The sequence below is a fragment of the Coregonus clupeaformis genome, chromosome 30, assembly GCF_020615455.1.
Source record: "Coregonus clupeaformis isolate EN_2021a chromosome 30, ASM2061545v1, whole genome shotgun sequence".
Taxonomy (NCBI): domain Eukaryota; kingdom Metazoa; phylum Chordata; class Actinopteri; order Salmoniformes; family Salmonidae; genus Coregonus; species Coregonus clupeaformis.
In genome coordinates this window covers 47,061,625-47,088,954 of record NC_059221.1, presented here as the reverse complement: position 1 = coordinate 47,088,954, position 27,330 = coordinate 47,061,625, and the positions used below count along the sequence as shown (strand labels likewise).

The 27,330-nt window shown below is 41.1% G+C and overlaps 1 protein-coding gene across 1 annotated transcript; it reads left to right on the top strand.

The window, feature by feature from the left end:
* Positions 1–3,069: 3,069 nt before the first annotated feature.
* On the top strand, positions 3,070–27,274 carry slc6a8 (solute carrier family 6 member 8). Its single transcript, XM_041857065.2, has 13 exons — positions 3,070–4,033; positions 11,497–11,628; positions 12,068–12,332; positions 14,889–15,021; positions 17,124–17,258; positions 17,356–17,459; positions 17,585–17,709; positions 22,304–22,416; positions 22,834–22,971; positions 23,087–23,189; positions 23,376–23,476; positions 24,840–25,010; positions 25,873–27,274. The coding sequence occupies exons 1-13, from the start codon at positions 3,721–3,723 to the stop codon at positions 26,008–26,010; spliced, it is 1,971 nt and encodes a 656-aa protein (XP_041712999.1). The 5' UTR covers positions 3,070–3,720; the 3' UTR covers positions 26,011–27,274.
* The last annotated feature ends 56 nt before the right edge of the window (positions 27,275–27,330 follow it).

Here is a 27,330-nt window from a genome sequence, read left to right as displayed (position 1 = left end):
AACTATATGGCAGCACCCAAGGGGCTTGAATTTTCGAGCTCTCCCTGTAGATTATGTGGTGACATAGTGTCCCCATGAGTGACAGAACACTGAGCCAATCACGGCGCACCTAGAGAACATTACCAACCCCTACGCTCCGTATATTCCGCTGGCTGCCCCACCACCACCGAAAGCACTGAGCTAGGCTGAAACACCTACATTTTGGAGCTGCCTTACTCAAGAAAGCAAAAAAGAGACCATGTTTGTATGCTGCTTTATTAACTATTATTTTTATTTTATTTATTTTTACATTGTTTGCAAACTGATATGTCAAAATAACATGCAAAACAGGCAAAACAACAGGTGGGGCTCAAAACAGGTGGGGCTCTGCCAAAATTCTGTAGTAACAGTAGCTCAGACCAACAGTTGAAATATTAAACTGATTCAGTCTGTCAACATCCAAGTAGTCCATCCACCAGGAGGACAGTAGGACTCATTTCCAGCATATATAGGCCTTTACTTCCACTTACAATAAACTCTGGAGGGGTAATATACATACTGATTAACAATTTGACAAGATCAATCATATATAAATTGAATAATATACAGGGCATTCGGAAAGTATTCAGACCCCTTGACTTTTCCACATTTTGTTACATTACAGCCTTATTCTAAAATGGATTAAATTGTTTTTTCCCCCTCAATCTACACACAATACCCCATAATGACAAAGCCCTAACAGATTTGTATACATTTTTGCAAATGTATTAAAGTAAAAAACGGAAATATCACATTTACATAAGTATTCAGACCCTTTACTCAGTACATTGTTGAAGCACCTTTGGCAGCGATTACAGCCTCAAGTCTTCTTGGTTATGATGCTACAAGCTTGGCACACCTGTATTTGGGGAGTTTCTCAGATTCTTCCCTGCAGATCCTCTCAAGCTCTGTCAGATTGAATGGGGAGCGTCGCTGCACAGCTATTTTCAGGTCTCTCAAGAGATGTTCGATCGGGTTCAAGTCTGGGCTCTGGCTGGGCCACTCAAGGACATTCAGAGACTTGTCCCGAAGCCACTCCTGCGTTGTCTTGGCTGTGTGCTTAGGGTCGTTGTCCTGTTGGAAGGTGAACCGTCACCCCAGTCTGAGGTCCTGAGCGCTCTGGAGCAGGTTTTCATAGAGGATCTCTCTGTACTTTGCTCTGTTAATCTTTCCCTCGATCCTGACTAGTCTTCCAGTCCCTGCCGCTGAAAAACATCCTCACAGCATGATGCTGCCACCCCCATGCTTCACCGTAGGGATGGTGCCAGGTTTCCTCCAGACGTGACGCTTGGCATTCAGGCCAAAGAGTTCAATCTTGGTTTCATCAGACCAGAGAATCTTGTTTCTCATGGTCAGAGTCCTTTAGGTGCCTTTTGGCAAACTCCAAGCAGGCTGTCGTGCCTTTTACTGAAGAGTGGCTTCCGTCTGGCCACTCTACCATAAAGGCTTGACTGTTAGAGCACGGCGCTTGTAACGCCAAGGTAGTGGGTTCGATCCCCGGGACCACCCATACGTAAAAATGTATGCACGCATGACTGTAAGTCGCTTTGGATAAAAGCGTCTGCTAAATGGCATATTATTATTATTATTATTGATGGTGTGCTGCAGAGATTGTTGTCCTTCTGGAAGGTTCTCCCATCTCCACAGAGGAACTCTGGAGCTCTGTCAGAGTGACCATCGGGTTCTTGGTCACCTCCCGGACCAAGGCCTTTCTCCCCTGATTGCTCAGTTTGGCCGAGCGGCCAGCTCTAGGAAGAGTCTTGGTGGTTCCAAACTTCTTCCATTTAAGAATGATGGAGGCCACTGTGTTCTTGGCGACCTTCACCTTTTATTTTTAATACATTTGCTAGAATGTCTAAAAACCTGTTTTCACTTTGTCATTATGGGGTTTTGTGTGTAGATTGATGAGGATTTTTATTTATTTAATCCATTTTAGAATATGGCTGTAACGTAACAAAATGTGGTGAAAATAGAAGGAGTCTGAAAACTTTCCGAATGCACTGTAACTCACTTTGCATATGCATTTCAATAAAGCATGTGTGTCCTCACATGCCTTTGACTTAGCTATCCTAGTATGGTAAACAACATTCTAACAAATTGTTATGTAACTTGGCAGGGGAGAGTTATTTTTATATTATGATATACAATTCCTCTGCCAATAATACTTTCTATGTACTACATATAGTGTGGCTGTTACTTGTTGAAATAAAACAACCAGACATTCCAATGTTAACGTTTACATGTAATTACATTTTTTGTCAATGCAGGTGTCTCCTTACTAATGGTATTGAGTTTAAAGACCAAATAATACAGTTTGATTGTCTAAATATTTAAATTTCAGATAAGATAAAGGCCCACTAATCATTTGAGGAATGTTTTAGTGTCAATCAGGTAACCTAACACTCATCTGATGTCCCCCCCCATCCCCAGTGAAAGTTACGTCCCTGGCCTACAGTATGAGTGGGGAGGAGGGAGGATCTGGGTGGATACACCCTCCATTTTATCTGACTCCCATGCACTGGGATTCTGGGTAAAATATGTTAATCTTTCTTATGGTAATGTTGAATGATGAACAATCTCTACCTTTAGTTCTGTCAAACATTCTGTTGTTAGGCTATAAGCTAATACTAACTGAAGCTTTGACAGAACTAAAGGTAGAGCTTGTTCATCATTCATCATTAGGCTACAGTGCAAAATATCCTAATTCTTTCCCAGTGCATGGGTAATGACACTCAGGATGGCTAAAGGATTTCATGCCCTTGAACAGCAGTGCCCCAGCTCTCTATTCTGTGCTTTTGGCAGGCAAAATCAATGCACATGCAATTACGACATAAATTATCGCCCTGTAGGCTAGACAATGATGAATACGCGTCTTAATAATTTCCTGAGATTCGTTGCAACACAGCAAATACAACTGATAAGGCAACTGTGTCCTTAAGGACGGGGGAGGGATGAAATCCAAGTGACGTGCACCTCAGCGCCATCGCCTCCGCACCAACCCTTTTAAAGCTGCGCGCGGCTGCAGGATCAGTTAATTGTCAGACAGCTCACCAAGAGAGAGCAGCTAAGGATAACCGCGATAGACCTATCATATTGTCAGTATTTTTCCGAAGCGAAGGAAGCCAAGGAGCAGGATGGTCTAGCCTCCGAATCTAAAGACAAAACCACGAATGTAATTCCGTTACATTCGTCATCGAGCGCGCGCAAAGCCCGCTGAGTTTTTCGCCTCGAAACCCGTCTCCTCTTTGAGAGATAAGTTCCCATGCGATTCTTCAGACTAACATTCAAGTGTTTCGTAGATTGTTTTTGAAGGTGCTCTCAAATTCGGTGTTTTTCTTTGGGGGCAAGTGTCCTTTATTTTTATACACCTCAAATTTAATAGACATTTCATTCTGATTTCCGTCTCATCGTTGCGCGTTTGACATTGCTATACGATAATAGAGATACAAATTAGAACTATTCAAGTGACTTATCCTACCCTTAAATTAAAAAGGGCAAAAAAAAAAAAAAAGATCCTATTCCCTTAGGATTGCCCGAAGAAGAACAAAGGACCATCTTGGGGTCCAGGGAAATCGACCCGAACGAATAAAAGATTAAGAGCGCTGTATCTATTGTCCTGAATCGTCACTGATCTTTCCACTGATTTCCTCCTCAGTGTTAGTGGGAAATTGAGGGTGCATTGTTTACAAGAGCGTAATTGGCATGGAGAAACCTGCATTCGAAACTGACTGCTGTGCTGTGAACGTGGTCCTCGGGGAGGAGAAAAAGGGTCACCTCATTCCGAACGGAAACGGGCACCAAGCTGGCGTGAATGGAAGCCTCATTGGTGGAGCTGAAGGTACAGGATGCGGAGCCGCACCTGGCACGATGTCGTCAGTGGAGAAGCCAGTGCCAGGGTATCCCGAACGAGAGCAATGGACCAGACAGATGGATTTTATCATGTCCTGCGTTGGCTTCGCTGTAGGGCTGGGAAACGTCTGGCGCTTCCCTTACCTATGCTACAAAAATGGTGGAGGTAAGTTAACCAGTAGGCTAAATACATCAGTAAAAAGCTAAACACAAAATCCCTATAATGGCTGATGTCCCATAATAAAATTCCCTAAAACAATTGAAAATGTGGTTGAGCCAATAGCATGTAGCCTTAAGATGTCTATGAGAGGGATTGTATAGACGTCATAGCATCCAAAGCAATAATCATACGATCAGCTCCTATGAGAGGGCACTGCAGGCATCTCGTATAGCAGCAGCTCACATTCCTACCTACTTAATTATTTTTGTCCATATCAGAAACTGTATTATAGAGAGGCAATATCGCTTACAGTGCCCACCTTTATTTTAACGCCAGTTCAGGCTATCTATTTATTCATCATGGTTGTTCATCATGAAGATTACCGCACAGTGCACACCGTTCTCTACCCTTGATCAGAGCGTCAGGTCATACCTCACATATGGGCCTGCGTATGACGCTGTGTGAGGGGGGTGGATGTGGGTGAGTCCGGTGTAGCATTTGTATACACATAATGTTGCTGGAGAATGTCAGAACAGAACTCACATTGCCACTGTATTATCATTATCATTGGTGTTAAATGAATTGCCATATGGAAAAAAATATATATATAATTAAACTGACCTATCCATTTACAGATGAATAGTCTACATTTCAAGAGATGATACATTCAACATGCACAGTCCTTGGATAGATTGGCTGTGAAACGACATGGAAATTATATTTTTGTTCCCACATCAAAACAGAATTTAGTTTGTGTAATAAACACTACATTAAAACATGACATATGGCTGTCAATAGAAACCTGTGTGTAGACTAGATCGTGAACATAGCCTGCACACCTTTCCATTGAAATGGACAAAAAGCAATACCATTATCAGCTTAACATCTCAGACCAGGTTCGGATCTAAAAAGTCAGTGGACCAAACAATTGGATCTTCTTGTAGTTTCATTAGATTGAAATTGCATTTATTGAGAAGACAATGTGATACACTCTACAGGCAAGTCCTTCATAACGTCCTTTCCTAGGTAGGCCTGTTTCGACACCCTTAGCGGGTCTGCCTACAGGCTGGGAGACCAGTAAGGGGTTTTACACTGTCGGTGTTTGCAAATTTCGCTGTGCCTTGGGGGCCATCGAAGAGGTGTGCACACGTGAGGGACTTAGTATAGTGAAGCGTTGGAACACGATGTCCTGAACGGTGGGGATAGTGTATCAAACTTTGCCTAGGTAGGCCTGTTACGATCCCCCCAAAATAGTTAATCCTTATTGGAGCAGTGGTTAGCAGGTCTGCTTATAGGAGACCCGGGTTCGAGATGAGGTCGTTAGTTCGCAAAGAAAGGCTACAATAGTATAATGATGAGGTGTGTCTAAAATATGAATGTGTGATTAAACAGAGATGCAGTGTATCTGCCTCAGTGAAATAGCTGTCTCCATGTGCCCCCAATCATCTGGGTAGCAGCTAAAATGTACTTAATGAATGAAGGATTTGTCTCACTGAATAAGCGATGCTTTTGGGTTTTTTAAATAAGTGGCAGTTTGAATTAAACTACATAACCATGCACTATCTTTTTTTATAGAGTGATGGATTTGGACGGATTTCATGAAAAACTGGAAGTGGAATTCGTCACTGTCTGTCAATTAAAGTATGGTGGTTCGGCTTCCAGATAGCTCAGGATCACCAACCAGAGTAACAATATATATTTAGTGTAAAAAATGAAACCAGAGAGGGGAATCTAAATAAATACTGTCTATATGCTACACAAATATTTGGTTGGTGTATAGAGTTTAAAAATGGGTGAAGAATGAAATTCCTCTGTTGAATCCCTCAGGTTAAAACTTGTATTAGGGCTCTGCTTGGTGTTGTTATTACACTTGGGATCAATGAGCAATGTCATCTGGATAAAGTTTCTATGTATCCATCCAACTGTTTGGATAAAGGATATCTCTGAGGCAGTTCAGGGTGACCTTAACAAGAAAAGGGCACGGCAACCAGCTGGTGGGAACTGTAAGAGAAAACATAAATTCTGTAAAAAAAAACAGACATTCAGTTGTGACCTGACAGCGAGAGAAAAGAGATGTTAAAGAGATAGTAGTGAGCGTTGGGTAATCCCTTACATTTTCCTCTTAAAAAATACTTGTTTTACCCCCAACTAGGAGCTCCAAGGTAACATGAAGACGTTCTCCTAGTTCAGGTTGCCAGACTCAGTGTGTGTCTCTGGATTTGTGTAAATGTCCTTGGAGACCCCCCCAGGGTTCTGCCAAATCAAATCAAACTGCCCAAGTTGAAAAGGTCTTGTTCACACAGACAGAACCAAGCTGCTGCAGAGTGGATCTAATGAGATGGCATCTCTGCCATTCCTCAACTACAACAATGCACTGTGAGGGTGTTTGTCAGTAGGCTACCTTTAATGCCCAGGTACATTGGATACATTTCATTTTCTAAATTGATGGTATCCATCACTCAAGTGATACTTGGGTTTAAGTCTCTTTAAATCTCTTTCCTATTCCCATCAGTTGTAACATGACAGGTGGATTAGTTGCCATGGCAAATCATCTGCTTTCTTCGCCAGACATTGTTGTCACAATCTTTATATTAGCATATTTTGACTTGTTATAATACACACACAAATGTAGTTGCCAAGTGCAAGTATCTTCTTTCCCTGTCAGGAAGTATTGTTAAACATTCTATGATTTCTCTGTACATTGTAGTCCGTTTTATGACCATTTTTATGAGGTCTATGCCATCAAAGCAATATTACGACATAGAAGTCTACTCAAAGTACAGTTGCCTATCAACATCATACATTTTACAATATTCACCATTCTTCATATCTATCAGCTACCATATCAGTAACTTTCCTATTATCACATCCCTAAACATAGATATGGGTTCATAGCACGCAGCACAGGTGATAACTCTTCTCTGAGAGTTTGTCTGGGAGCTGTGTGATTATAGGGTTCTCCTGTGAGGAGGGGGTGCCTTCTCTCTAGCCAGGGCAGTACTGTACTGCGTAGCCTGGCCTCCTCAGCAGCGGCAGCAGGTAGCACCCAGTCAGACAGCAGCCTTCCAGCCTGTAGATTTACGAGCTCTGCAGTGAGCTCTCTTGATTGTCCTTGGCAGTGTGTCTGCAGCCGTGCAGCGGACTGCGTGTTCTCATCAGAGCAAAGGACCCGAGCATTTAAACCATGTTACCCAGCAGTAATGCCCTTTGGCGTTACACTGCAGTGAATATTGCCAGAAGCTTCTTTTTCATATTTCGGTCATCAGATGAGGTCATGCATGGTATCAGGCAGACTGAGTATGCCCTTGTGTTGTTTTTAGACCTTCTTTTGAATGAAAACCGTAAAGGGATTGTCAGACAGAGGTCTAAGTAAAGCACTTAGTCATTTGTCATCTTTTGTCAAATAATACATTATGTTGAATTTATGTTATCTTTTTACACAGCAATCTATTAAGTTTATTTTCTGACAGCTTCAGTTATCCATCAACTATTTATTAGCAGAGTAACGCTCTTTGGCACAGTGTCTAATCAGCGTACGTCACACTATCGACCATCATGTTGGCTTGCCTTTTGCAAGTGAGTCCAACGTGTGAACGGGTGTGATGCGCAAACTGCAGGGTTACAGTACGCTGGCCCTTTGCCTTGAGTGACATCATCCCCTCACCCCACGTAGACGGGCGATTATGAAGAGTGTCTGTTAATCTTTTAATCTCCTTTCTCTGACTGGGAGCTGGTGTGGAGTGGTGTGGTTTGGTGTTGTGTGGTGTGGCATGGTGCGGTCTGGTGCGGTGTTGTGTGGGCTATGGCTCAGCCTCAGGCAGGGAATGGTAGGCTATAACCCACAGTTAGGTTAGCTCACTGCTCTGGGGATATATGTAACACTATACCACATGATGTCACTTCAGGTTAGCAATGCGTTCGGGCAAATGTCATGTGCTCTCTGACCTGGCGTTTAGATAGGGCAATTACACCCTGTACATCTTTTCTGAATGAGGTTCATGCTGGTGTAATGCAGCAGAGAGAATTCATGTTCAATATTGTTGCGTTCCAATAATCTCTCCTTTCTCCCATGTGCACTTGTTCCCTACTCCCCACAAATGTAAAAACATTGGATTGGTGGAGGCATGGGCTGGAGGGAGTTTCCATATACCATTCATTACCTTTCAAATCCATGAGGAGAAGTGAACAAGTGCACACTTCGGGAGAAGTTAGAGATTATTGGGACGCAATTTAGGTTTTGTGGTGATCTTTGCAGTGTGGCCTGTGTAGTCATGATAATTAACTAACATACATGGTATCTCTGCTTGAACGAAGCAACATAAAGGCACCGTATGTTTGAAATGTAAGCTAATCTTTTCTTTTCACGTATTTAGGACACTGCAGTTATTTCTTTTTTGGATGCACAAGTAAGTCTGACAACAACCTACTGTGCCTTAAAGTGGTGTGCCAATCTCTTGTGCCGTAATGTCATTGTAAGCAACATATCCACTAACATGGCGATGACCAAAGGGTGATCTGTCCAAGCTTACTGGCTCTCTTGAGAGTTGAAAATCAGGCTTCATGAGTAACATATAAAGTAGGGCACTCAGTTGTAGGGAAAGCTAAGCTGTACAAAATAAGAGATGAATGATGATTATTGTGTGATTTTGACAGCATAACACAATGTCATTTTACAAATCAATACAATTTTCAATTTTTTTTGTAGTTGCTTCAGGAGTAATTTCGCAGGACCCTACAAAAGATTGCATGTGTGCATGGAAGATACCATTTCCATGTGTATGTTAGGGGGGGAGGGTGTAGGTAGGGTTACACATTTCGGGAACTTTCAATACATTTCATGGTTTCCTGAAATCCCGGTTGGAGGATCCTGGACTCAGGAAGGAATAAGCAGGAAATCCGGAATACTCCAACCAGTTCCTGGAATTTTGCAACCCTAAGTGTAGGGGAATATTTATATCTTGTCATGTACACCAGAACAGTAAGTCAAATCCAAGTCCACTCATGTCCCATTGGAGCTTTGTCAGTGTTTTGAAGCTTGTTATAGGCAGGGCCCAGGGATCACCTGACAAAAGTATGCACCTGCTGCTCTCATCTTGGTTAACCCAGAACAAAGATCTAGCGTAATTTGGTCAGATTTACGTAGTCTGTCCACAAGAGATTACACCTGGTCTAACCAACCTCAGTTGTACCGCTATATGCTGCATTAGCTGCTCCTGTTAGTTCACTCAACTAACCCGAAAAAGGGATTCAGAGGCCTGTCAATACTTAGCGTTCAGAGCTGCTTCCGACACTTACTTAATCAAGATTAGAAAGCTTAGGACATGCCTTATGTACCTGAATTGGTTCTCTATTTGTGTGACTCCATGTTTCAGTTTAAAGGTGAGCCTTCCTCAGGTTACTATGAATAACCTCCCCAAAAGTTAAGTATACCAAATATTGTGTTTTCTTACTCTCTGAAAACACGTAGAATTGTTGTAATTCATTGTTGTAATTCATTATCATAGCTAATACATACATAATAACTATATGGTGAGGTTATTGCATCTACCAGCCAGGCAGGACCATGTTCACCATAATCACATAACTAGCATGTTCACCAGTGGTAACAGCATTACCTCAGTGGGAGATGAGCAGCACCTTGTGGACTAATAGCTCCCCTCTCTATCTATCTATCTATCCGCTAGCTAACTGTTTATTTAAGAGGCTGAGCAGAGTCTCAGTCAGGTGGCTCTGCTAGCTCTGACTGGAGTCACGACGCACTACGTAGTTCCTTCCCCTTCTGCGCCACAGGCACCGTCTGTCTGACTCACCAGCATGCCGTCAGTGAGTCGGTCCTGTGTCTGTCTCTGCATCTGTGTGTGTGTGTGTGTGTGTGTGTGTGTGTGTGTGTGTGTGTGTGTGTACACTCTCATACATAATCACCGCCGCTGCTTCTATAGCAAATGCTTTGTTTGGAAATTAACAGCCATTTACATCAGCCCTCACAAAGCCCACATGACTACACATTTTATAGATGCTTGAGATGTGAATGAATACGCTCTCGCCATACACACAGAGAGAGAGAGAGAGAGAGAGAGAGAGGTCAGCTATTCTTCCCTCTGATGCTGGAATCTTTCTTTCAGATCAATGGTGTATAGTGCGTGCAGTTCCCCAATCTTACTGAGTTTGTCAGGCGGCTTCAATACATTACATTTACATTTACGTCATTTAGCAGATGCTCTTATCCAGAGCGACTTACAAATTGGTGCATTCACCTTATGATAGCCAGTGGGACAACCACTTTACAATACAGCAGTAATGGCAACAGTCTCCTCTTAAATAAACCGCTTTAGCCTTGAAAATAATCACACCCTGTAGAAATAGCTGTTCACACGTTTTTCCATTAATAGAGGGTGCTATTATGTGTTCTTTTCAGTCACGCCCTAGATATGTATTGAACTGGATGAAAGGATTGTGATTGTGTTCTCAGGCTGCTTTACATGCTGTGAGACCCATTGCTAATTCAGATTGGTTTGTCAACCCCATCCTCTTCACAAAGGAGAGCCATTGCTTCTGCGCATCCATGTATTTTTTCTGTCAGGGAGAAATTGGCTGTTTCCACTAGCCTGCAGAGCCCACGTTACACAACGGGTGGTGCTTTTTATAACGCAGCCCATGGCCCTCCCCGGCGCTCGCCGTCAGCCTATCAGGAGACCTCTGGGCTGGAGGTGACGTCATCTCAGCTTCATTCAGTGCAGCACATTGTTCAATGGATAATCTGCATTAAAGGCTGGAGCAGGAGCCGACTACCACTGCAAAGCCCAGCCCCCTGTCCCTCCCTCACACCACCCCTCCCTCCGCCTTCCTTGCTCCACCCCCCAGTCCCCCAGCCAGTCCTAAGCCGCTACCGCTGCTGATGTTAATTTGGAATCAGTCAGCCATGCCGTTATTACTGTTGATGGTTTGCTGTGTTCCTAGACCCTGTTTGATGCAAGCCAATGCAGCAAACAGCATCACAGTCCCATTTTAACATACTGGAGTGTAGGCATACGTAGGAGGGGTGCCGTGAGCATACGTGTTTTCACAGATAAAATGGACTCCCTTTCTGTGCCAATTAGTGGATGAGACTGAAATATGCACTCCCTGCTCACACCCAGTTCTACAAGGCAATTAAAAAATTTAACTAGATGGTAACTTAACATGAAGTAAAGTTGTGGGGCTTGCTTTACCTCTTTAAGAAGAAGTTTAAAGCTATTAAAATGTAATGAGAACACCAAAATATAGCTGCATAGACTATTAGGTAGAAGGTTTCATGTTGCGTCCATGTTACCATTTGATGACGCAGAGTGATGTTTTCTTTAGGGAACATAAGAGCGGGCTGTAGTAATGGGTATCCTAATGCGTTGTGCAGCACATACATCCCCCATGGTGAGCTAAGGACTGTATTGCTCTACTGCTCCATTGATCACCTGTCTGTTTGTCCCCCACAGGAGTGTTTCTGATTCCCTACCTCATTATTGGGGTTGTTGGGGGGATTCCTATATTCTTCCTGGAGATTGCATTGGGACAGTTTATGAAGGCTGGCAGCATCAACGTGTGGAACATCGCACCTCTATTTAAAGGTACTGAATATTTTGCTCTCAGCAGTTTGTGTGGCTGCTCTGAAACATTTGTACAGACATTTGTCAAGTCTTTTAACTGATCCTTTCAAATAGAAAAGCAGTTATTTCGCAGACACTCACAGCTGTGGCCTACCTACTATGTATTCCTCTATCGTTTTATTCAAATAATTTTTACACCTTTGTTACATTAAAATCAAGGCAGTTCCAATGTTCTCACTGAAATTGACATTATCGTATAAGCAAGCTTTGTCTGAAATTGACATTATCGGATAAGCAAGCTATGTCTGAAATTGACATTATCGTATAAGCAAGCTAGGTCTGAAATTGACATTATCGTATAAGCAAGCTATGTCTGAAATTGACATTATCGTATAAGCAAGCTTTGTTTGTCTCTTCAGTGCTAAACACTAAGCGGTTTAATTGCTCCTTATTCCTCCAGGACTGGGGTATGCCTCCATGGTCATAGTGTTCTTCTGTAACACCTACTACATCATGGTCCTAGCCTGGGCCTTTTACTATTTCATCAAGTCCTTCAACGCTACCCTGCCCTGGTCCACCTGTGATAACCCCTGGAACACACCCAGCTGCATCGAGATCTTCCACCATGAAGACTGTCTGAATGGCACCATCGGCAACACTACCTATGGCAACATGACATGTGAGGAGCTGGCAGATGGGCGTTCTCCCATTATTGAATTCTGGGAGTAAGTTCTTTACTTACTCTATCCCAATGGAAAAACACACTATTATATTATATACCATAATTATATACTATAATTATATAAATATATATTATATACTGCCAATAAATCTCTTTATGAATCAAACTACAATGGGTAAGATGCAGCACAATCCCCACTGGGCAAAAACTGGTTGAATCAACATTGTTTCCACATCATGTTAACCAACTAAATCTATGTGATGAAGTGAATAAGGGCATTTTGTCTTTTTTTTTACCCAACTTTTAACCTAAATCAAATGACATGGTGAAATATTTTGTTGATTTCACATTGAATTCACGTTAGTTGACAACTCAACCAAATGTAAATCAAAAGTAGACGTTGAACTGATGTCTGTGCCCAGTGGGTCTTGACTGTTATAATCGAAAGTTCTAAGAATAATACATTGTTATTTGTCAGTTACAGTTAGTTATTTGAAAATATTTTGCAGGTCTTCGCTTAGAAAAGTGATTTTAGTAATTGGTCCACAGCATGAGTGGCCTTTGAATGCTCTGCTATTAAAGAGCAGTGTGACAGAACTGGTTAGCATTCTGATTTGGAAACTAATTTGTTCTCTGCCCAGTTCTTCAGCCCTCTCTGTTCCTCTAGTCCTCACCATAGCTCTCTTTGATGGTCATCGAGGTCATCACATTTAATGTGCTCATGTGATCCCTGTTGTTCCCACTCTCCCTTATGGCATGTGCAGGCACATACAGTTGAAGTCGGAAGTTTACATACACTTAGGTTGGAGTCATTAAAACTAGTTTTTCAACCACTCCACAAATTTCGTGTTAACAAACTATAGTTTTGGCAAGTCAGTTAGAACATCGACTTTGTGCATGACACAAGTAATTTTTCCAACAATTGTTTACAGACAGATTATTTCACTTATAATTCACTGTATCACAATTCCAGTGGGTCAGAAGTTTACATACACTAAGTTGACTGTGCCTTTAAACAGCTTGGAAAATTCCAGAAAATGATGTCATGGCTTTAGAAGCTTCTGATAGGCAAATTGACATAATTTGAGTCAATTGGAGGTGTACCTGTGGATGTATTTCAAGGCCTACCTTCAAACTCAGTGCCTCTTTGCTTGACATCATGGGAAAATGAAAAGAAATCAGGCAAGACCTCAGAAATCTTTTTTTAGACCTCCACAAGTCTGGTTCATCCTTGGGAGCAATTTCAAACGCCTGAAGATACCACATTCATCTGTACAAACAATAGTACGCAAGTATAAACACCATAGGACCACGCAGCCGTCATACCGCTCAGGAAGGAGACGCGTTCTGTCTCCTAGAGATTAACGTACTTTGGTGCGAACATGCAAATCAATTCCAGAACAACAGCAAAGGACCTTGTGAAGATGCTGGAGGAAACGGGTACAAAAGTATCTATATCCACAGTAAAACGAGTCCTATATCGACATAACCTGAAAGGCCGCTCAGCAAGGAAGAAGCCACTGCTCCAAAACCGCCATAAAAAAGCCAGACTACGGTTTGCAACTGCACATGGGGACAAAGATCGCACTTTTTGGAGAACTGTCCTCTGGTCTGATGAAACAAAAATAGAACTGTTTGGCCATAATGACCATCGTTATGTTTGGAGGAAAGATGGGGATGCTTGCAAGCCGAAGAACACCATCCCAACCGTGAAGCACGGGGGTGGCAGCATCATGCTGTGGGGGTGCTTTGCTGCAGGAGGGACTGGTGCACTTCACAAAATAGATGGCATCATGAGGAAGGAAAATTATGTGGATATATTGAAGCAAATTCTCAAGACATCAGTCAGGAAGTTAAAGCTTGGTTGCAAATGGGTCTTCCAAATGGACAATGACCCCAAGCATGCTTCCAAAGTTGTGGCAAAATGGCTTAAGGACAACAAAGTCAAGGTATTGGAGTGGCCATCACAAAGCCCTGACCTCAATCCTATAGAACATTTGTGGGCAGAACTGAAAAGGCGTGTGCGAGCAAGGAGGCCTACAAACCTGACTCAGTTACACCAGCTCTGTCAGGAGGAATGGGCCAAAATTCACCCAACTTATTGTGGGAAGCTTGTGGAAGGCCACCCGAAATGTTTGACCCAAGTTAAACAATTTAAAGGCAATGCTACCAAATACTAATTGAGTGTATGTAAACTTCTGACCCACTGGGAAAGTGATGAAAGAAATAAAAGCTGAAATAAATCATTCTCTCTACTATTATTCTGACTTTTCACATTCTTAAAATAAAGTGGTGATCCTAACTGACCTAAGACAGGGAATTTTTACTAGGATTAAATGTCAGGTATTGTGAAAAACAGAGTTTAAATGTATTTGGCTAAGGTGTATGTAAACTTCCGACTTCAACTGTAAGTGCCTTTGTCATGGCAGCAGATAGCAAAAGCCAAAGGTGTTACTGACCAACGTAGCTTTTATTGGGGACAAAGGGCAGACTTTTGTTACAGGAGTAGAGCATCACGCCGTTCATTTTCTATCCTGTAACTTGGACAAAGCATGTCGTTTTCATATAGTTTTATTCTATGACCCCCCCCTCTCCCCAGGCACAAGGTGCTGAACATCTCACAAGGGCTGGACTACCCAGGTTCCATCAACTGGGAGCTGTTGCTGTGTCTTGCGGCAGTGTGGGTGATGGTCTACTTCTGTGTGTGGAAGGGGGTGAAGTCCACAGGCAAGGTAACTAATACACATTTCTGCAGGTTCAGAAAAGCTCATCATTATCTTATTAGGTATATGAGCAGCACAGGACGACTGCAGTGAACACGTGACTCACTCTGGTCCTTAGGTGTCTCCTATAGCTAACTGTTATGTAACAGACTCTCCTCCGGCCGTGGCAGACAGATTGCTTTACATCAGCTCAGGTCACTGCACTGGTCTCTGATTGGGCACCTGCATTAGAACAACTCATTGGCTAATGCAGCTGCAGTGGAATGATATTGCTGTGTGGTATCAAACATAGTCTACATTTACAAAGTGGAATGATGTTAAAACAGCAAGAAAGGTTAGTGAGAAAAGTAACAAATAGATGTGAAAGGGGATTCAAATGTATAGATATAGAGTTCTCCAAGAGAGAAAGGGGAGATAGGTTTCTAATTTAGTTCTTGCTCTGGTAATGCCTGGCAATCATGAGTGAATGAGAAGGCATTGTGACTTTTCCCTAAGCCCACATGACTACACATTTTATAGATGCTTGAGCTGTGAATGAATACGCTCTCGCCATACAGAGAGAGAGAGATTGTGAATTTTCCCACATAGTGCCACCCTCTCCTGCTGTGTGACAGCAAGGCAATGACGAGGCAGTGTTGCTATAGCAACATCAAAAGGACAAGGGGGTGTGGCTATGAAATATCACAAAGTGTCCCTGTCACATGGTGCGTTCTGATTGGTGGGCAGTTGGTAGGTTGACTGCAGTGCGACGTGACTGGGGCCCCGTGCGGATATTCCAACAGCCATGTTCTCTGCTTGTTGAAGTGGGATCACATCCAAGCCACTTTAAATGATTTCAGTGTTTATCTCCAGCACTGGTCCATTTATATGGAGCTCTATCAGGATTTGTAGATCATTTCATATGTAGCAGCAATTTCTGTCCAGATAATGAGTTCAACCTCTAGTGTTCATTAACATTTGATTGTTTTTATATTTTTATAGTAATCATATTATAATTGATTCATCATTGCGCCACCTGTACTTACAGTTTAGCTTTAAGAGATCTTAGGGTAGGGTAGGTCAGAGCTGCTCACATTTTAGCGAGAGGGAATTTTGATAGATTTATTAAAGGGATAGGCTTAGTGATGTAATTAATGAATGTCAATTAGCCATACATCCACAACATTTATAGATGCCATGTATAGAAGTTCTCTCTAGTCAATAGTAAAATTGTTCAGGTAGGGGCCTATTAAGGCTGGTAATCAAAGGTAAGTGTTTGAGCAATGATTATACAAAATGGGTTTGTTATATGAATAAGGGCTTGGTCGAGAATGGGTGTCCTACATTAGCTGTGTGTTTAAGTGGACTGGGCTGCGGAGACTAGGTAGTCATGCCTGAAGGTGTGCCTGGGCCGCAAAGTCACAAAAACAATTGGCTTTGAAATCTAACAGCCCTGTAGAAAATCTCTTTATAATACAGTGGTTCATATGGCACCAGGTCAAAGTTCACAGTGTTTGAAAAGTTCAGCTGATTAGATAAAGACTTCCACTTAGCTCTATCTGAGCTTGTACGGGTGCTTGGTTGGCAGGGATGTAAGAAAGAAATGATATTCCCATTGCTCATATGACTGTCCCCAGCATGTCACTGTGACTGCAATCGCCTTGTGTAAAACACCTTTGACAAAGGTAGTTCTGCAGTCTGAAATATGAATGATCAGCCAAACTGTAGTTCTGTACAGTAAAGCTCCTCACACTATGCACGTCAATGAAACTACAGTGGGCTGAAATTATATACAATCATTTTAGGTCTCCGATTGCACCACTCTGGACAGTCTTCTCATAATGTGACATCTACAGGTGTAGGATCTTAATTTGAAATGTCCTGTACAGCAGGAAATGCAAACGTGTAATGTATTCTAGTTTTAAAAAGGCTTCTAAATTTAGTAATTTCCACTTCAACATTTTAGACTTGTATCGACCCCTACAACCCCTACAAAAATGATTCACATTTCCACACAATAATACAAATTATTTTTTTGCTGTGAGAAACTGGTCAAATTAAGATCCTACACCAATAATCGAAAAATCATATGGATTTAGAATAATGACACTGGTCTCCCTGTTTCCCTGCAGATTGTGTATTTTACTGCCACGTTCCCCTACGTTGTCCTGATCATCCTCCTGGTGAGAGGGGTGACTCTTCCTGGTGCCTACGATGGAATCATGTACTACATCAAGCCTGACTGGTCCAAGCTTGGCGAGGCGCAGGTGAGACCCATCAACCATCCATCTGTCCACAGTCCTAACTGTGGTGCTGTGATGCAGATTAAACTGATCCGTTGTCATTATGGTTCCTGTCTGGCAGGTGTGGATTGATGCTGGCACACAAATCTTCTTCTCTTATGCTATTGGGCTTGGAGCTCTCACTGCCCTAGGCAGCTACAACAGATTCAACAATGACTGCTACAAGTAAGTGATATGACAGCTGAATGGTCTCACGTTGGCCTCTTGCTGCGCTTACTGTCTCCTGTATGATTCTGACTTGTTTTTGTGTGATTATTTTCCCCTTTGTTTTTGTTTTTACTTCTGTCCAGGGATGCCTTCATGCTAGCGCTAATCAACAGTGGCACCAGTTTCTTTGCTGGCTTTGTGGTGTTCGCTATTCTGGGCTTCATGGCAAACGAGCAGGGAGTGGACATCTCCCAAGTGGCTGAAACAGGTATGCAGAACACACTGAGGTTGTCTTATATTCTGGCATCTCAAAACCTACCATGGTACTGACAAGAGTGTATTACTGAAAGCTTTAGTCCTTTAGTCCTCATGCATGAAACTATTTATTGAAAGTGTTGATGTCATTTTTAATGTCACATTGGCAGCCTATCTAGCACTGAGGAAGACAGCTGTACCTCTTTAATAATTTAGACCGATTCCGGTCCTCAAAGCTTCATCCTTATTTTAGCCTATGCTTGTGTTGCACTTTTGGCAGTGAATTATTAATGAGATGAACTTTCGATATAGAAATGACGCCCAAATGAATGTGTAAAATGGAAACTTGCTGTACAATGTGTAAGGATAGTTACTGTAGCAAGTCACTTCTTTACTCAACAGAAATGTCAAGATGAAATATTGTTGTTCAATGTGTCAGTAATGATATAGAAATATACCAACTATCAAGAAATGATTGAAATGCATGTTTGAATTGAGTCTGTCACCATTTGAGAAATTCAAACGTAAAAATGTATTTACATGAACTGTATGTAACTTGTACCTCAACCCCAAATGTTTTCTTACTGGAGTCAAATGTATTGATTCACAAGGAACTCAGCATTCTAGAATTAAGTTTCTCTGATGGAGTGTGTGCGTGTGTTGTGTGGGTGTCGGTGTATGTATGTGTGTGTGTGTACTAGTGTGTGTGTGTGTGTGTGTGTTTGTGTACGAGTGTGTGTGTGTGTGTGTGTGTGTGTGTGAATCTGGGCATGAACAGTGTGTTTTCGTGTGTGTGTGTGTGTGTGTGTGTGAATTCTGTGTGATTCAAGAGAGAATATTCCAGGATCTCTTGGTATAGAGTATGAAAGACAGTGATGTGGATGATTTGTCTGTGTTTGTACGTGCTGGAATAGATGTTCTGTATGAGTGTTTGACAGTGAGGGTGACACAGTGAGGAAAGATTGAGACATTGGCAGTGGCCATGTATTTGTCCATAACATCTAAATTGTTGTAAGAATGAAATTTTTGTATGTGGATTAACAAGAGATGTGTAATTACCAAACGACTGTCACATATAACTGATCATTATTTGTATTAATAGACTTTCAAAGCACATGACATTCACAACTAATTCTATCCGTTCGGTTATTTATAGGTTTACTGGAGAAGGTAGCATCTGTGTGTGGCATGCCTCTGACATATCGCATGCTTTCACATCAGTGCTCTTGCATGTAACTTCCAAAAATAATCACATTAGTTTGCCGAGTCAGTTAAAAGTAGTTTGTCCATTTCCATTCAGTGTCTTAGCTCTCTCTCTCTCAATCATTATTCTAATGTATTCACTTATTGAGAATAGTAGGGAAGTAGACGTGTGACTCCATTACTATCTGCACATGTTACATGTTATTGGCTTCATGACAGTAGTTATAGATACATAGTTGGAAACGCTGGAGTGAATCATCCTGGACTTATCATCTATGAAATCCATCTCTACATGTCACTACTTTGGAAGATACAATATATTCTTTACTAATAGCATCCTGAATTATATTTCTAATATTTTTACCCTGTAAGTTTAAATATTAATTATATTTATTCAGGAGTACATTGGCACTGTTATGATGTCGAACGACCATGTAAAATAGTCGTCAGCTATGCCCATAGCCATGCTGTTAAGGAATGCTCACACAGCCGAGCCAAAAAAATAAACGAGTCAACTTTAGTCACTCCTCAAGTTCCCCAGTTAGTGCTGTGCATTTCCTGACTCCTCACCAACCAAACCATGCATGATATTTTCAATTACTGGACCATCTCATCAAAGAGACGATCCAACTTTAAGTACAGCAGGAAGTTTAGACCTATACATCTTAGGGCTTGGATTAAATCCTTCGCAGAAGAATAACGGAAGGTCTGCGGTAAAATTTAAAGGTAATTTCCGATTGAGTCGTTTACTGTGAATGCAGTCCCCTTGAACGCGGGAACATTGCCTTTAAATTTCAATCGAGCTATACCTCGGATCTTCCGCGACACTTCCGCGATATGGATTGAATCCAGCCCTTAGTTTCATCTCATCAGACTAGGCTAAAGTGTACCAATTACAATACATTGTTTTGGCAGTAGTCATCTGTAAAGACACCATTGGACTGGGATTTAACTGGAAGTACAACAAGGGTGATCTTAGAAGTATTATGTCTATAATTTATAAGACATATAATATATTTGATTAGATATTTTCAGCTTTATCTGTAAAATATATAGTAAAAACATTCAATGAGACAATGATGATGGCTACATTTTGAAATCTGCAATACTTTTTTAGTCTTTTGTCCTAAGGACACCCTTGGTGAACTTAACCTTAACTTAAATAGTATTACTCCTCTACCATCCCCCAGCATGATTCTGTTAACATAGTTGACAGACAGGGGACTCTGGACAGACAGTCTTACTGTGTTGCAGGAGCACAATGTTGAGCAGTATTTTGGAGGAGGCAATTTACTAAGCACTGCTATTTGCAGTGAAACCAATATTGAGTTAATGTCCATCTGTTACTGCCTGCCCACACGCAGAAGGAGAGAGGTGGCAATGAAACTGATAGGCCTGTTTAGCTGTAGTTACCCCTCTCATTTCAACTGTACAAATAGCTTTCTGTCACTCAATATTTACTATACTGGTACTACACGAGTGCAGTTACTGTGTGTGTGTGTGTGTGTGTGTGTGTGACGTGTGTGTGTGTGTGTGTGTGTGTGTGTGTGTGTGTGTACGTGTATGTGTACGTGTGTGTGTACGAGTATGTGTGTGAGTATGTATGTGTGTGTGTGTGTGTACGAGTGTGTGTGACTGAGTGTGTGTTTACGAGTGTGTGTGTGTGTTTGTTTGAGTGTTTGTTTATGTGTGTGCAGGACTGTCTGTGTGAGTGTCAACAGGAGTGTGAGTTTGTGAGAAGGTACATTAACGGATCTAGGCCTGGTGATTTTGGTTCAGCGTTAAGACTCCTTCTGTTTTTTTTTGCAAGTTGTACGATCGAAAGAGAAAAACCTCCCCTTCCTCATGAATCTTCTTATCCTTTTAACAGGGTTTCGGTTTATTTTCCTCAGTCCCATTCTATATGACTTGTGATTGACATCAGTTCATTGATCTATATATCTCTATATATATCTATATTTTCGATTTTTTAAAGTATTAATTTAAGGATTATTTAACCAGGAACTTTGCCTCTTGAGATGTGCACATCTCGCTTTCAAGAGGGGTCCTGGAGCTGACTACAGTTGAAGGTAAACATCTGTTATCTAATGACAGCATTTACACCTTAATCCAGCCTAGTCAAAATCAGAACCAATGACTGCATTTACCGATCGCAGCAGAGGACAGGGCTAGAGAAATCAAAGCAGTGACATGACAATATTGTCCAAGCGTAGGCCCAAATTCCCAAATCTAACTTTACTAAACCCAAACACAATAAAAACATTAACGGTAGAACTAACTTGTTCGTTAACTGTGTGTACACACAAGACATCTGACAAATGCTCTGCCCCAGGCAGCATCCCTATAGCCATAGCCCCATACTCTGCAAACATATCGATAGCAATTTGCAAAACACATGTGTTTCAAGTTATTTTTTTTATTTTTTGTGTATGAACCTTGCAGTGGTTGCTATACCATGTCTAGCTCTGGTGGTGAAAGTATAGTTGCCATTTAGAAGATACATCTCCACCTCTTCCATCCCTCTCATCTTCAATGAAAACATGGACCTATATAATTCAAATTTATCTAGTGAAATTTGTATAGTTGAAGCAGTTGTAACTATAAGCAAATATTGACCACCTCTCTCTACGCTACTTCAGTGCAGTGTGTCTATAAACTACAACCTAAATGATGGTTACAACCAAGTACAGTGGAGTACAGCTAACATTTCTTTATAATGCAAATATGTACCATGACCTTCAGTTTGTGAGGTCGTTATTATAGATACGTTTTTATAGGTAGTGCAGCTGTTTTTGCTTGTACTACCAATAGTTAAGGCTAAACAAGTTTAAATATGCTATTTAAACTTGGTTGACTATACACTACCAAGTATTTACATAAGTCAGCACATTCAGCCGTGTGACGCTCACCTGGCTTAAATTAATGTTACTATAGCTCCTACTTATTAATATGCATTAATAAAAATTTTGTTTGAGCATTATAAGGCATGAGCATCATTGCTTATTTTGAAAGTACCTCACCTAACAATATTCAAACAAAAGCATGACGTTATACAATGCACATCGTTGTTAGACACTGAAATGATCATTCACATGCACACATTATATCTAGCTACTGCAATGACGCATTTAACAACTAAAGCCACACACTACTGTTGTGTTGACGGAATGCACAATAACAACACTCACTAGAATCAAACAGGAGACAAAAAGGCAGCCAACATTGTCACATCAGCTTTTGCACAATAGCACCTCACTCAGGTGCCTCTCTTTCTCTCTCTTTCTATCTCTCTATCTCCTTCTCCTTCTGTGCAGTACTGTACGTATGTGTGTAGAGTGTGTCTGTGTTAAGGGCTTAGTCTAAGCTGTAGGGTTGAGTCTCTCATCCCTGTGTCTCTTCCACAGGTCCTGGCTTGGCCTTCATTGCATATCCTAAAGCTGTGACTCTGATGCCAATGCCCCCGGTCTGGGCTGCGCTCTTCTTCTTCATGTTGCTCGTACTGGGTCTTGACAGTCAGGTAGGACCAACTTTACACTACTGGACACAACACTTATATGGTTGCCATTTGTTACAAACCTACATTATCTGGACCAAATAACTCTCAATCCACTGGGCAAAAACTGGTTGTATCAACATTGTTTCTACGTCTTTTCAACACCCCAAAAAATCAATGAGATGACGTTGAACCAATGTGGAAAACTCATTGGATTTGCAAAAAGTCATCAAGGTGACATCAAAGAGTATTTCGTATTTTTTTTCACCTAACTTTTAACCTAAATCCAATAACATGGTGAATTATTTTTTTTTCTTCTCACATTTAATTCACGTTAGTTGACAACTCAACCAAAAGTAAATCAAAAGTAGACGTTGAACAGTGGGAAGCTTACTGAGTACAGTTAAAAAATATTTGTGTTTTCCTCTCTTCTGTCCACAGTTTGTTGGAGTGGAAGGTTTTGTAACTGGGATTCTAGATCTCTTTCCTGGAAAGTATTACATGCGCTACAAGCGTGAAATCTCTGTGGCAATCTGCTGTTTAATGTGCTTTATTATAGATCTCTCCATGGTTACACAGGTAAGCCACCGCCGTTTGACGGCAATGGTGTTGATTCCATATTGTGTAACATATCCATATCAGATGGTAATCATAAATTATAGATTATTCATTTTTCTCTTGTGTGTGCCAACAGGGAGGGATGTATGTCTTCCAGCTTTTTGATTATTACTCCGCCAGCGGTATGACCCTGTTATGGCAAGCATTCTGGGAATGCATAGTTGTCAGCTGGGTCTACGGTAAGAAACTTTTACTTTCGTGACAATTTATGTATTAACGTCCTATAAAGAGTAGTTTCAAGTTTTATTAGTCGTATGTACAGGATACACATGGTATATAAGGGATACCAGTATTTGTAGTTGTGCTTGTTGTCCATTCTTAGACAGACAACTGGAGTCTCTAACTGTGCCATTCTGTGTGTACAGGTGCTGACAGGTTCATGGATGACATTGCTCGTATGATTGGTTACCGGCCTTTTCCTTGGATGAAGTGGTGCTGGTCATTTATCACTCCATGTGTTTGCATGGTAAGTAATGTACAATACTATACACACACAGTAGTGTAGAGGAGGGCGTACAAAGGTATATATATGCTGTATACCCACTTACTTTTCAGCTTTTACTTCATACACTCACTTCTTAATCCTCACGATGCGTATCAAAGTAGTGTAGTGGAGGTATACGCCGTATCAATTAATAAGGCTGATAGAACAGATCAGAATGTTTAGCTTTAAAATGTTGATCAACTATTATTTCTTCACATTTTAGGCCCAGCAGTGTGCACACGGCGGTAGGCCTTCGCGCAAATGTTCCAAAAAATGCAATTTGTGGGAATATACAGTTCTAAAATGCACACCGCACATGCGAGCGATTTCAAGGACAGAGATGGAAATATCTGTTAGAAATGTAGAAAGATGGGAGATCTAAAGATGCAACAACTATCATAGGTTGCTAATTTGATTAGGATAACGCATTTTGGCTGCTAGACAATGAAAGAAAGCTGAAAGAAAACCAATAGAACAGGAGAACACATATGAGGAAGTCTTTATTTCATAATTGCCTCCACGTTTATATGGTGGGATTTTAGCTATAGGCTACTTTGAAGCAAGGTAAGACATGTCTCATAATATGAAGTAAAACGTCCAGGTTTCAAATAATGAAGGAACAGGAAAAATATAGTGATGCTTATGATAGGCCTAACCGTCTTCTGGTAGATGGAAAGGCTTTCCCAGAAACCTTCTCAATTAAATGTTAACCAGCTACAAAGTAGCCTATGCCTACCTGGCAGAATGATATCATGATTATTTGCATTAATCCAGTGGCCATTTGTTTTGCATCAATCCAGTGGCCATCTCATGTGCTACAGAAACAACGCTAACCAAACAAAAGTGCTAGGTGCCTGTGCACTACAATTAAAGGGTAACTACACAAAAAAATCTAAACTTCTTAGATTTTTAAAAGTGGTCTCCTGATGTGGTTAAAGCATTGTTATGGACTTAGAACAACCAATTTAGTTTTTCTACAAAAAAAGTGTGAGAAATTCTGACTAAGTTGACAGCCTCATTTATCAGTTTCAATAGTAGGACTACTATTATCCTACAACAGTACAGCTTTGGTTGGCCGGACTATGAAAGACCAATATGGGATTGATCATTTTAGGTCATTCAGAGTGTTCACTTTTTCTCATAGAATCTTTCACACGGGGCACTTTTCCTCCGCGCCGTTTGGGAAATTGTTTGGCAAAATTAACGAATACCCACTTCTCCAGTCATCAATACACCACTGTACACACACCTCTAGTCATGACTACATCGCCTGTCAATGTAAATGTGTGCCTAATTGAACTGCCTTGTAAAATAATCATGTTTTTTTTTTGTTGTCCTTCCACAGGGTATCTTCCTATTTCACCTGTTCAACTACAAGCCTCTTACCTACAACAATACGTATGTGTACCCATGGTGGGGCGAGGTGATTGGTTGGTGTATGGCTCTGATGTCCATGCTCTGTATCCCTGTCAGCGTGCTGTACAAGCTCTGCAGGGCCACGGGAACCTTCAAGGAGGTCAGTATCGGTATCATACTGTGCTCCTTTACCAACATGGGTGGCAGCTAGCCAAGCAGTTAGAGCGTTGGGCCAGTAACCGAAAGGTAGCCGAGCCGTCAAGGTGAAAAATCTATCGACGTGCCCTTGAGCAAGGCACTTAACACGTATGCCCTCAAAGGAGTTTACCGTATAAGCCGTGCGAAAAATAAAATGCATAACATACCAAAGTGTAAATAATGAAGGAAAATCGGAACGTGGCAACCTCAGTTGACAGTTAACATTAACACCATGTAATGAATTGCATTTCCTATAATTCCCCTTGGAAGAGCAAAGGATAGCATTGAGATCATAAACCAAAGTACAGTAGTAAATGTCCATGACTTTCTTTATGTTTAGACTCAGGATGTAGCCCACTCTTTATGTTTAGACTCAGGATGTAGCCTACTCTTTATGTTTAGACTCAGGATGTAGCCTACTCTTTATGTTTAGACTCAGGATGTAGCCTACTCTTTATGTTTAGACTCAGGATGTAGCCTACTCTTTATGTTTAGACTCAGGATGTAGCCTACTCTTTATGTTTAGACTCAGGATGTAGCCCACTCTTTATGTTTAGACTCAGGATGTAGCCTACTCTTTATGTTTAGACTCAGGATGTAGCCTACTCTTTATGTTTAGACTCAGGATGTAGCCTACTCTTTATGTTTAGACTCAGGATGTAGCCTACTCTTTATGTTTAGACTCAGGATGTAGCCTACTCTTTTTATATTGCTTTTTCACTCCCTCTGCGGTTTTTCATTCACACCCATCAGAATGAGAAATACAGCAGTTTGATTAGTGTGGGTCTCCATGTCTTAAAGGAACATGTTTTCTCCTCTTTCAGCGTTGGGAGAAGCTGACCAAACCACAATGGGGTCCCCATCACCTTGAATACATGGCGCCTGATACTGACGTCAAGAGCCTGGCCTCCCTCTCTGCCAGTACTGAAGACAAGGTTATCATCTTTGAAAGTGGTATGTAGGCTATAGCCTACAGGAGAGCCTTTGACATCACTCTAAAGACCAGATTATTCTGTGTCTTGACCCTAACCTTGATAAATGATGTATTAATTTGGATTAATGACACAATCAAAAAGGATTCACTCACTAATTATGTGCAATCAATTTGAGAATGCAGATGATGTACACAGACGGTTCTCTGAACCTATACAAAATCAATTCACAACGGTCTATTGAACGGTCGATAATCTTCACCTGGGATGTTGATAATCAATGTCCCGATTGGTCCATTCTATAAACTGGTGCCGTGTTGTCTTTGGAGGGGGGATGTGCTGGGTTGACTCCTAAACTGTCCCTCCCTGTCTGTGACTCTATCAGGCCAGAGCCATAGTCTACCTATGTGTAGCCACCAACTCACCCAGTATGGCAGAATTTTTACAGGCTATCTTTAAGACTGATATGGGATTCCTTGAAATTACACATTACTGCAAGACAAATCATGTGGTACGGAGGGTTTGTATATCAACCTGTGTAGTGCTCCTTTATAAGAAATCTTGCATAAAAAGCTATTTTGCTAATTTGATACATGAAAATATATGTATTACACATTGAGATATGAATATATAATCAAAAGCATTAGTTCAATTGATATTATATCATATACTGTATATTACACTACAGTTTGTCGATTTGGCTGAGTTGATTATATAAAATACAGCATTTTTCCAATTGACTTCGATATTCTGACTTCTATAGGCCCCTGAAGCAATATAGTTGCCAAACTGTCAAAATTACCATCTTTGATCATTGAGCTTGTGTAATGTGTCTTTCATGGCAACAATAGACCTCAGAACTTTAGACATAAACTAAAGATTGATTCAAGTGCCAAATGGAGCATACTTGTCATTCTCTTGTTATTGATAGAGAATGGTTTTGGTTGCCATATACACTATCTATTTTTATTTGCCTAGATCAGTCTGATATATATTGTGTCTTCCGATTTAACTGTCTGATGTTTGGGAACATCTTGAAAGAAAACAATGCAGCTCTTACTCATGAAGCAGTTTAGATGCCATGAAACATTGTCATTGATAAGAGTGTCTATATATATATATTTTTTAAAAAATACAAAAAAAGAATATCAACGATAATCACTGATTCTATCTTCTGCACGTCCTAAGATCACTCTTCTCCAATTCAAAAAAGGTGACTGGCTGATATACAGTGGGGAGAACAAGTGTTTGATATACTGCCGATTTTGCAGGTTTTCCTACTTACAAAGCATGTAGAGGTCTGTCATTTTTATCATAGGTACACTTCAACTGTGAGAGACGGAATCTAAA

Bases quoted from the DNA above. Each gene is read 5' to 3' on its own strand.
- slc6a8 (XM_041857065.2), top strand. From the start codon at position 3,721: ATGGAGAAACCTGCATTCGAAACTGACTGCTGTGCTGTGAACGTGGTC. The intron at 22,417-22,833 runs GTAGGACCAACT...TTCTGTCCACAG, and splicing joins TACTGGGTCTTGACAGTCAG to TTTGTTGGAGTGGAAGGTTT. The intron at 23,477-24,839 runs GTAAGTAATGTA...GTCCTTCCACAG, and splicing joins TCACTCCATGTGTTTGCATG to GGTATCTTCCTATTTCACCT.